General features: G+C 39.7%; 1 protein-coding gene across 1 annotated transcript in view; it reads right to left on the minus strand.

Annotated features, from left to right (window-relative positions):
- LOC117470746 (plasma membrane calcium-transporting ATPase 1-like) overlaps positions 1-11,297 on the minus strand; it is a 45,215-nt gene extending 33,918 nt beyond the window's left edge. The window contains exons 1-2 of the mRNA XM_034115603.1: positions 11,251-11,297; positions 9,462-9,755 (exon numbers count right to left, since the gene is read on the minus strand). Of these exons, the coding sequence (XP_033971494.1) occupies positions 9,462-9,657 (196 nt within the window). The 5' untranslated portion in view covers positions 9,658-9,755; positions 11,251-11,297. The remainder of the gene's footprint in view (positions 1-9,461; positions 9,756-11,250) is intronic.
- Positions 11,298-12,769: the final 1,472 nt, after the last annotated feature.

Consider the following 12,769-nt stretch of genomic DNA (forward strand, 5'->3'; position numbering starts at 1 on the left):
GAAAAATGTATTTCTTGCCACCTTGACACACGATAAACCAACATGACGCGTGGTTTATCCTGTCTCTCAGCAGTGGTGTGTTGTTGTAGATGTGTTTCCTCCGAGGAGCAGGAGGACATGTTGGGACTCGCTCAGATCCCTCGGGACTCCCTGACTCAGCAACTGAAACTCAGAGAGCGAGCCCTCTGCTTTCAGGTGAGTCTGATTTCACTGTAAACTAAGTGAAATATTGGACAAGTTTAAACTAAAACTATTATTTAGAAACCGAATCGTTAATGGTTCTGAGCAGGACCTGTGAACTCATACTTGTCATTTTTTGTCATTGTAAAAGTTATTTCTTTTTTGGTTGTTTTGTACAAAAAAAAGTATTTGTTTACAACATGACGAACATGACGCTGATGACAACGACATAATCTTTTATTTTCAAGACAAATGTACGCTAGAGGGGGACCAGAAAAGTTTTTAAGCTTCTTCTTGCGCCTTTTGAATATGACGGAGACTATTTGAGAATTTCTTCTTTTTTTTTTTACCTTGAACGTATTTCTTTCTGTTTTTTTGTTTTGCATCTCTTTGTTATAAGTATTATTATTATTATTATGAAGAAAAAAAAATTCTTTCTGACCTTTTCAATAAATTGACTAATAATAATAAATGTCCCCCTGCTGTCCCCAGACGCACAGAGCAGTAAAGCAGAGTGATGGATTTTCCAGTTGTCCAGCTGCTGCTGACATTTCACCTCTGTGTGTCAGCAGGAGTCCAAACACTCTGAGTGTTTACTGAGTGTGAACCAGACAGACACACGGAGTGAATTAATGATGACGAGGACTAAATGTCAAGGGGCAGAGACTCAGAGTGAGAGACACAACGTCCACTGTCTGCAGAGGTGGGAAGTAGTGGAGTACAAATACTTCGTTACTGTACTTAAGTACTGTACATGTTTCTGGTATCAGTACTTTACTCCACTACTTATTTTTCTGATGACTTTTTACTTTGACTTTTAACATGTTGAACACAAATACCTGTACTTTCTACTTCTTACATGTTGAACCCAAATATCTGTACTTTCTACTTCTTACATGTTGAACCCAAATATCTGTACTTTCTACTTCTTACATGTTGAACCCAAATACCTGTACTTTCTACTTCTTACATTTTGAACACAAATACCTGTACTTTCTACTTCTTACATGTTGAACACAAATACCTGTACTTTCTACTTCTTACATGTTGAACCCAAATATCTGTACTTTCTACTTCTTACATGTTGAACCCAAATATCTGTACTTTCTACTTCTTACATGTTGAACCCAAATACCTGTACTTTCTACTTCTTACATTTTGAACACAAATACCTGTACTTTCTACTTCTTACATGTTGAACCCAAATACCTGTACTTTCTACTTCTGACATGTTGAACACAAATACCTGTACTTTCTACTTCTTACATTTTGAACACAAATACCTGTACTTTCTACTTCTGACATGTTGAACCCAAATATCTGTACTTTCTACTTCTTACATGTTGAACCCAAATATCTGTACTTTCTACTTCTTACATTTTGAACACAAATACCTGTACTTTCTACTTCTTACATGTTGAACCCAAATATCTGTACTTTCTACTTCTTACATGTTGAACCCAAATATCTGTACTTTCTACTTCTGACATGTTGAACACAAATACCTGTACTTTCTACTTCTTACATGTTGAACCCAAATATCTGTACTTTCTACTTTTTACATGTTGAACCCAAATATCTGTACTTTCTACTTCTTACATGTTGAACCCAAATACCTGTACTTTCTACTTCTTACATGTTGAACACAAATACCTGTACTTTCTACTTCTTACATGTTGAACCCAAATACCTGTACTTTCTACTTCTTACATGTTGAACACAAATACCTGTACTTTCTACTTCTTACATGTTGAACACAAATACCTGTACTTTCTACTTCTTACATGTTGAACACAAATACCTGTACTTTCTACTTCTCACATTTCCCAAACAGGCTGGTTCCTTTAGTTTGAATGTGGCGTGATCATTATTATTTAGAGTCATTGCGTGCCTATTGATTTGAACACGATCCGTGTATCCATCATTTCCTGGTCTTCTCTAAAGAAGAGGGACCAATGAAAACGTTGTCATGTTGCCGTTGTTCAGCATGGAAACATTCATTAGCTAACAATGAACATTGTTAATAGAACATTATTGTTCTATTAATATAAAGGGAGGTCAGGTACTCTTTAAAACAGCTGCTAGTTATGGGTACTTTTTACTGAAGGACATTTCAAAGCCCTCTTTACTTTGACTTAAGAAGTTTAGTCAATACTTCTACTTTCACCAGAGTATTTTTAAACACGAGTATCTGCACTTCTACTTGAGTAAAGGATGTGTGTACTTTGGCCATCTCTGGCTGTCTGTAGGTCGGCACGAGACACACTGTGAAGAGGCTAATCCTGGGTTTTAAACTTTCCAAAGCCACAGGAGGTGACCGTGTCTCAACTCACGTTGCCAAAAAGTGCGCATATAGACATGGTGTTTAATTCCGCTTGTTAATATTATTACACGGCTTAGTTGAATACTCAATTATGATTGGTCAATTTGGATATCTCAGAGGTTGTTAATATTCGACAAAGCCTGTTAAATAAATGTATACCCCAGGATACTGAAACCATTTAAGGGTTAAAATAGTTGTTGACATTTCAAGTTTTCCTTTTACAACAATAACAGAGAAACATCCACACAAAAAACAGCACCAAACAGTCATTGCTAATAATATTTAAGTACAGGCTTCTTTCGCCTAAGCTTGTTAAAGAGGCATACTTAAGCCTTTGTTTTTGTGATATAATATTGCTGTTGTGCGACGAAACAAATCAATGATGGTGTTTATATTGACATTTCTCATGAAATAAAAAAAAATGTAATCAAAATCAGCCCTGAACCTCGCAAGGCCAATGAGTTTAGGACTTATCAATCTAGTGAAATGTATGTAATAAAGTATGTTAATGCATTTCATGAGTCCTGCCTCACACAACCACACCAGCACCCCACCTGTTCTGCTTAATGAGGTCCCTATCAGAATCAATACCAATCATAACTCATTGATTAAATGATCGGTGCGTCCCTCATTAAAGACTCACAGCAACACCAATAGTTAAATGTCAACCTCCTGAAGCCTTTTCAGTCAAACGTTGTACAACATTACTAACACCGCCTCGGAAACAGCAAGATAAATCATATTGTGCTTGCTGCAGTCAATCCTCTATTCAAATTATCTTAATTTAAATTCATTATTTACAGACGGGAAAATACTTAGTTTGTCTCATATGGTCCTGAAGCTGAGAGACAACAGAGCAGAGGTGGGAGATAACTAAGTACATTTACTCAAGTACTGTACTTAAAGGTCACCTATTATGCAAAATCCACTTCTTCATGTCTCTTCTACATCAACATGTGTCCCCTCTTCTTCATGTCTCTTCTACATCAACATGTGTCCCCTCTTCTTCATGTCTCTTCTACATCAACATGTGTCCCCTCTTCTTCATGTCTCTTCTACATCAACATGTGTCCCCTCTTCTTCATGTCTCTTCTACATCACCATGTGTCCCCTCTTCTTCATGTCTCTTCTACATCAACATGTGTCCCCTCTTCTTCATGTCTCTTCTACATCAACATGTGTCCCCTCTTCTTCATGTCTTTTCTACATCAACATGTGTCCCCTCTTCTTCATGTCTCTTCTACATCAACATGTGTCCCCTCTTCTTCATGTCTCTTCTACATCAACATGTGTTCCCTCTTCTTCATGTCTCTTCTACATCAACATGTGTCCCCTCTTCTCCATGTCTCTTCTACATCAACATGTGTCCCCTATTCTTCATGTCTCTTCTACATCACCATGTGTCCCCTCTTCTTCATGTCTCTTCTACATCAACATGTGTCCCCTCTTCTTCATGTCTCTTCTACATCAACATGTGTCCCATCTTCTTCATGTCTCTTCTACATCAACATGTGTCCCCTCTTCTTCATGTCTCTTCTACATCAACATGTGTCCCATCTTCTTCATGTCTCTTCTACATCAACATGTGTCCCCTCTTCCTTATGTCTATTCTACATCAACATGTGTCCCCTCTTCTTCATGTCTCTTCTACATCAACATGTGTCCCCTCTTCTTCATGTCTCTTCTACATCAACATGTGTCCCCTCTTCTTCATGTCTCTTCTACATCAACATGTGTCCCCTCTTCTTCATGTCTCTTCTACATCAACATGTGTCCCCTCTTCTTCATGTCTCTTCTTCATCAACATGTGTCCCCTCTGTGTAAAGAGACTCTGAAAGCTTCAGGAACAAAGATTCTCTTTCTTTTTGTCCTGATCCATTTTTATAAAAACCTGTCTGAAAATGAGCTGATCAGATTTTGGCCACTTTATGATGTCATAACGATGTTTTGGCTTCTACTTTACTTGAGTATTTCCGTTTTATGCTACTTTGTACTTGTTCTACTTCAGAACTCTGTTTGTCTACAGCAGTAAAATGCGACTTGATGCAACAATATTATCTATAAATGTCACATATATAAATATAATTATAAGCACAATAATGTCTTCTACTTTTTATACTTTACTTACATTTTGCTGATAATACTTTTGTACGTAAGATTTTGAATGCACACTAAAAATATTGAAAACGTCGACTTTAATTAAATGTATTATGTCAACATATTACACATAATTGTATTTGGTACATTTAAATAAAAAAACATGAAGTTCAATATAATAGTATTGCTTTCAACAAGCTTAATACAGTTATGTGACATTTGTTGACATAATACATTTACTTAAAGGGGACCTATCATGCAAAATGCACTTTTGTACGTCTTTTATACATGAATATGTGTCCCCGGTGTTCCAGGGAACTCACCAAGTGTCAGAAAACACAACCCTCTCTATTTTCCTCCATACCCAAATCTCTAAAAAAGGGGCTACAACGGATCTGATAAAAAAAAATCCTGACGTCAGGACGGTGGCGCTACGGCTATTGGGCCAACTCCACCAATCAGGAGGAGACAGCCACGGCCATTGCCGTTCGAAAGCGCTGGAGACGCTGTAGTACATATGCCAGGCCTGTAGATGGTGCTGTTCTCACAGAATCAACCCTTGCAAAAACAGAGCTAAAAAATGTCAAACTGAGCAAAATGAGGCATGGCTAAAATGCATGATCTGTTTGGTATTTTGAAAGAAAAAAATTATAAATATGCCTTATATAGGTATGGTCCTACACTATATTATTATAATATAGCATGATAGGTCCACTTTAAAGTCAACGTTTTCAATACTTTTAGTGTGCTTTCAAAGTCAACGTTTCAGCCTTACAGTGCAGGACTTGTAATGCAGTATTTTGACCATAATGTTTTGGTACTTTTACTCTAGAAAAGCATCTGAATACTTCTTCCACCTCTCAGGGTTAACAGAGGCTGCAGGTCATAGAGACTCTGACCCTCAATGAGTCAACAGTCCTGTGAGCCAGACTGACCTCAGGGAGTCCTACTGCGATCCTGTGTGTGTGTGTGTGTGTGTGTGTGTGTGTGTGTGTGTGTGTGTGTGTGTGTGTGTGTGTGTGTGTGTGTGTGTGTGTGTGTGTGTGTGTGGTGTGTGTGTGTGTGTGTGTGTGTGTGTGTGTGTGTGTGTGTGTGGTGGTCGTTGCCCCGCGAGGGATGTAAATGGAAGAAAAACAAACATGCTAACCAGTGGTGTAACTAAGGACTGTATTTCAGTACATTGGCACATTTTTTCCTACTTTGTACTTCTACTCACCACAATTCAGAGGTACATGTTGTACTTTTACTCCACTGCATGTATTTAATACCTTTAGTTACTTCACAGATCTGGATTAATGATGTGAAATCTAATCAAGTGTTAAATCAGACTTTAGTTCCACCTGGAGTAAATTCACAAGCTACCCTGCAGTATACAAAGTCATTCAAACTAGCTGCACCTTTACCAGCTTTGAGAACACTTTCATGATCAATCATTATAAAACATATCATATATATTATTCTGAAATGGACCAATCTGCACAATGACTACTTTTACTGTCGCTACTTTCACTATATTTTGATGAGAATACTTTTCTACTTTTACTTGAGTAACATTTTGAACGCAGGACTTTTACTGTAACAGAGTATTCCTACACTCTGGTACTTCTACTTTTACTCAAGTACAACATCTGAGTACTTCTACTTTTACTCAAGTACAAGATCTGAGTACTTCTACTTTTACTCAAGTACAAGATCTGAGTACTTCTACTTTTACTCAAGTACAAGATCTGAGTACTTCTACTTTTACTCAAGTACAAGATCTGAGTACTTCTGCTTTTACTCAAGAACAAGTACAAGACCTGAGTACTTCTACTTTTACTCAAGTACAAGATCTGAGTACTTCTGCTTTTACTCAAGTACAAGTACAAGATCTGAGTACTTCTACTTTTACTCAAGTACAAGATCTGAGTACTTCTACTTTTACTCAAGTACAAGATCTGAGTACTTCTGCTTTTACTCAAGTACAAGTACAAGATCTGAGTACTTCTCCCACCTCTGGTGCTAACCCACATTCGATCTCCCTGATGTGCCACCACTGAGATTATGATAGAAGATTGTCTGCTTTACATTTTAAAATATAGCTGACTGAACCTACTTTAAAAATTACTACTTCCACACTTTTACATAAGTATAAGATCTGAGTACATCTTCCACCACTGATAAAAGTCCAAAAACCTCAGCAATGCAAGCAAGAGGATTTTGTCTTTGACTCTTGGTGTGGGAGATAAATGATGCATGGATACGCCAACGTTTTGTTAGCACTCAGTTAGCATAAACCTTTATTTATTTTTAAATAACACTCCTCGTTTTCCGCCTAGATCTTCTCTTTGTAAGGGCATTTATATTTCGCGCATACTTTATTCATTTTGGATGCAAAACAACTGACAGATGAGGAAACGCTGATTGAAGGCTGCTGCTGCTATAGACGCTATCCTCCAAAGATGGCAGCGACAGCCCAGAATGCACCACACCATATATTCCCTCTACACACAAACTTAACACCAACAACTTGCAATATAATTTGGGGCAATACCTCCCCTAGTTAACTGAATGAATGGAAGGTTTAACAAAAGAAAACCATACGCGTCATATCTTAAATGTCACCTATTATGCAAAGTCCACTTCTTCATGTCTCCTCTACATAAACATGTGTCCCCTCTTCTTCATGTCTCTTCTACATCAACATGTGTCCCCTCTTCTTCATGTCTCTTCTACATCAGCATGTGTCCCCTCTTCTTCATGTCTCCTCTACATCAACATGTGTCCCCTCTTCTTCATGTCTATTCTACATCAACATGTGTCCCCTCTTCTTCATGTCTCTTCTACATCAACATGTGTCCCCTCTTCTTCATGTCTCTTCTACATCAGCATGTGTCCCCTCTTCTTCATGTCTCCTCTACATCAACATGTGTCCCCTCTTCTTCATGTCTATTCTACATCAACATGTGTCCCCTCTTCTTCATGTCTCTTCTACATCAACATGTGTCCCCTCTTCTTCATGTCTATTCTACATCAACATGTGTCCCCTCTTCTTCATGTCTCTTCTACATCAACATGTGTCCCCTCTTCTTCATGTCTCTTCTACATCAGCATGTGTCCCCTCTTCTTCATGTCTCCTCTACATCAACATGTGTCCCCTCTTCTTCATGTCTATTCTACATCAACATGTGTCCCCTCTTCTTCATGTCTCTTCTACATCAACATGTGTCCCCTCTTCTTCATGTCTCTTCTACATCAGCATGTGTCCCCTCTTCTTCATGTCTCCTCTACATCAACATGTGTCCCCTCTTCTTCATGTCTATTCTACATCAACATGTGTCCCCTCTTCTTCATGTCTCTTCTACATCAACATGTGTCCCCTCTTCTTCATGTCTATTCTACATCAACATGTGTCCCCTCTTCTTCATGTCTCTTCTACATCAACATGTGTCCCCTCTTCTTCATGTCTATTCTACATCAACATGTGTCCCCTCTTCTTCATGTCTCTTCTACATCAACATGTGTCCCCTCTTCTTCATGTCTATTCTACATCAACATGTGTCCCCTCTTCTTCATGTCTCTTCTACATCAACATGTGTCCCCTCTTCTTCATGTCTCTTCTACATCAACATGTGTCCCCTCTTCTTCATGTCTCTTCTACATCAGCATGTGTCCCCTCTTCTTCATGTCTCCTCTACATCAACATGTGTCCCCTCTTCTTCATGTCTATTCTACATCAACATGTGTCCCCTCTTCTTCATGTCTCTTCTACATCAACATGTGTCCCCTCTTCTTCATGTCTATTCTACATCAACATGTGTCCCCTCTTCTTCATGTCTCTTCTACATCAACATGTGTCCCCTCTTCTTCATGTCTATTCTACATCAACATGTGTCCCCTCTTCTTCATGTCTCTTCTACATCAACATGTGTCCCCTCTTCTTCATGTCTCTTCTACATCAGCATGTGTCCCCTCTTCTTCATGTCTCCTCTACATCAACATGTGTCCCCTCTTCTTCATGTCTATTCTACATCAACATGTGTCCCCTCTTCTTCATGTCTCTTCTACATCAACATGTGTCCCCTCTTCTTCATGTCTATTCTACATCAACATGTGTCCCCTCTTCTTCATGTCTCTTCTACATCAACATGTGTCCCCTCTTCTTCATGTCTATTCTACATCAACATGTGTCCCCTCTTCTTCATGTCTCTTCTACATCAACATGTGTCCCCTCTTCTTCATGTCTCTTCTACATCAACATGTGTCCCCTCTTCTTCATGTCTCTTCTACATCAGCATGTGTCCCCTCTTCTTCATGTCTCCTCTACATCAACATGTGTCCCCTCTTCTTCATGTCTATTCTACATCAACATGTGTCCCCTCTTCTTCATGTCTCTTCTACATCAACATGTGTCCCCTCTTCTTCATGTCTCTTCTACATCAACATGTGTCCCCTCTGTGTAAAGAGACTCTGAAAGATTCAGGAACAAAGATTCTCTCTCTTTTTGTCCTGATCCATTTCTATAAAAACCTGTCTGAAAATGAGCTGATCAGATTTTGGCCACTTTGTGATGTCATAACGATGTTATCACCTGAATCTCCTCCTAGAGCACCATTGAGTTCTTTTTAACCAAATCTCTCTCAGAGGGGCGTGGGGAGTGGCTCCTTATTTTCATCTAAAGTAACAGACAGAGAATCAGCACTTTTGAAACAGGGCTGAAACAGAGGGGATTAAGGGATGCTGCAATGATCTGTTTGGTGTTTCAGCCAATCAGAGACATGTTCTGTATATATCTGAGACCTATAATATATTCAGGAAAATCAGTATAATAGGGGACCTTTAAAAAAAGAAACACAGATGCATATCTTCTCAGCATATTTACCATCGATAGGTGACGTCCTCAGTCTGGCACACAGTCCGTTAACGTCTCCGTAGCTCTCCTTGATCCTGGTGAGAGACTCCTCTCCTCTCAGCTCCATGACGGAGCGCAGCTCCTGCAAAGTGCAGCTGAACTCCGCCTCGTGGTTTGTCTCGCCACGCCGCCCATGTTTGGACCCCCGAAAAGAGTTGGTGGCCATGTCTGCTTCCTCTGGGACTCTTCAGAGGCCTCCCAATAAATAACACAGACTCAGTATTCAGCCTGAGGTGCAGATCTGGCCTGACAGGGACTCTGTGACTGCAGAGGGAGAGACAGAAGAGGTCATTTCAGACATCTTATGAGAAAACAGATCAGTAAAACAAATACAGAAGTATCACCACAGAAAGGGGCCTGATTGGCTTCAGCAGTTAGGACTGGTCACATGACACCAAAGTCATTTCCTTACATTTGTTTCTGATAAAGTGTGGTTTACACTCTAATCCTCATCTTAGATCATTTCAAGTAAAATAAGAACTGCTTGTGAAAATAAAATACATAACGGGGAACTGTGTGCTTCACAACGAACAGACTCTGAGTGTAGAGTATTGTGCTCCGTTGTAACTCTGTTAATACACCCATATTGCACCATTATTATATCCATGTTTCATCCAAGTTAGGCTGTTATAACACCCATATAACACTGTTATTACACCCCTTTTACACCAATATTACACTGTTATTACACCCCTTTTACACATTATTATACCCATGGTACACCATTATGACATCTACTACACCCATATTATACCCGTGTTGCCCCTATGTTACACTGTTTTTACGCCGAAATGACATTGTTTTTAGATTCATATAGTTTAAAAGAAATCAGCTAAAAACCTAATTGTTGATGCACAACGAACAGACTCTGAGTGTAGAGCGTGTTGTGCCTGCTGGTGTGTGAATGGAAAGCCTTTACTGTATGTCTGTTCCTCAAAGTTGTGACCTCTGTGCTTCAACTGTAATCTGTGTCAATCAGTCAGCCGAGGCTTAATCTGAGCGAGAGAGAAGCAGCCTGTTCAAGAAAAGACCTGCAGCGAGGTGAGCAGGCTGAACACAGATCAACTGGGCAAACTGGAGGATAGTATTTGCTCTTTCTCGCTGCACAAAGCTTCTTTACTGAATCCAACCAACAGTCAAGTTACTAATTTTTTTAATATTACACCCATATGACACTGTTATTACCCCCATATTACACATTAATACACTCCTATTTTACCCCTGTTACACCATTATTACACCCGTAATACCACCCTTATACCCTTGTAACAGCAACATTACACTCTTACTACACTGTTATTACACCCATATTACACTGCTATCAGACCCAAATTACACCCATGTAACACCAATATTACACAGTAATTACACTGTTATTAGAGCCATATTACACCCATGTAACACCAATATTTCATCCATATTACACAGTAATTACGCTGTTATTACACCAATTTTACACATGGAGTCAACCGGTGAAATAACCCTTACCCCCAGGATACAGAAACCTTTGAATGGTTACATTAGAGAGGGTGCAACAGGATCATTTATAGGTTTTTAATTCTCTTTTGATTAGTTAACAACAAGCTAGTCATCCCAGCAGCACGCAAGCTATACCTGTAATCAACAGTTGAATAGACTTAACAACCGGTCATACACAATGAGGAAACATATACACCTGTCAGAGCTATAATCCTCTCTGATATAAACACTATTGTCCCTTCATTACTTCAGTTCTGCGGAGAAGAAGAGCGTTACTTACAGAAACTTCCCCCATCGCCTCCTGTTAGCAGCAGCAGGTATTAGTGGCAGTCTGATTACTCTGAGCAGCGTCACACTCACAGCTCCAGAAACAGCCCATAACCCGGCCACAGATCCTCCAGGACCACAAATTGTACTCCCAAAATCAGCCTTTTTTTGTTCAGAAATTCTGTATGACCTTCAGCAAGCTCACAGCGACAAGCAGCGCTCCATCGGAGGAAAAACACAGGAGCCGGCTAAATGATTATCTGAGGAAAGCCTCGCTTAATCTAATTAGACAATCTGTGGCTTCAGTGAGCTCCAGAGAGACTGTGGCTGCAGCTCCTCCTGCTGAGCAGAACACACCACGTCTACACACACACACACACACACACACACACACACACACACACACACACACACACACACACACACACACACACAACACACACACACACACACACACACACACACATACACACACACACACACACACACACACACACACACACACACACACATACCATGTATACACCACTTCAGGGGACATTACATTGACTTACATGCATTTCCTGGAGACTTATCTTAACCATAACCAACACATGCCTAACCCTAACCCTTACCCTTAACCTTACCCTAACACTTGACCTTTACCCTTACCCTAACCAAGTCTTCACCCTAAAATTAATGATGATCATGGGGACCACACACACACACACACACACACACACACACACACACACACACACACACACACACACACACACACACACACATCAATCAATCAAAGTTTATGTAGCCCAATATCACACATTTTACTTTTGTCTCTCACATCGGACATGGACAAACTCCCAATGAAACCCCACAGCGAAAGGGGGGAAATGGAAGAAACCTCTGACAGTTGAGCAGCCTAACTGGGGGCTATAAGCTTTATAAAAAAGGAAAGTCTTAAGCCTACTCTTATGGGTGTCTGCCGCCCGAATACAAACTGGAAACCGGTCCCACAGAAGAGGGGCTTGATAGCAAAATGTTCTGGTTCCCATTGGAGTTTTAGAGACCCAATGGGACCTTATTTTGCAAAAGATCACATTTGTAATATAACTGCTGACGTGTAAGACTGTGAAAATACTTTTAAAATAAAGAAACACTCACGATTTGCGAGAGTTATATCATAACGTTCTGTCTTGGTGAAGCTATGGCTGGAATCTTTTTACTGTTTTCTGAGCGGTTTCATATAACATCAATGTTACTTAATACCACTCACTGTGAGTTTCTTCACTTAGAAAGTTACATTTTAAATTAATCAATATGTCATTTGCAATTCAAGGCACAAGTCAAACATCTTGTTGTTGACTAGTGTACATATTTTTTCTGAAATAATTTCCCACAGGGGAAACCGTATAGTTGCCTCTTTACAACTCGTCCAAACAGACTTGAGGATAAGACGTAATGACAGAGAGCACAACAAGGTGGGCAACAAGTGGAAAACCCTCAAGCAACTAGTTGGCATCCCTAGCAACCAACAAGACACAGCCTAGCAA

Source organism: Trematomus bernacchii, unplaced genomic scaffold, assembly GCF_902827165.1.
Source record: "Trematomus bernacchii unplaced genomic scaffold, fTreBer1.1, whole genome shotgun sequence".
NCBI lineage: Eukaryota > Metazoa > Chordata > Actinopteri > Perciformes > Nototheniidae > Trematomus > Trematomus bernacchii.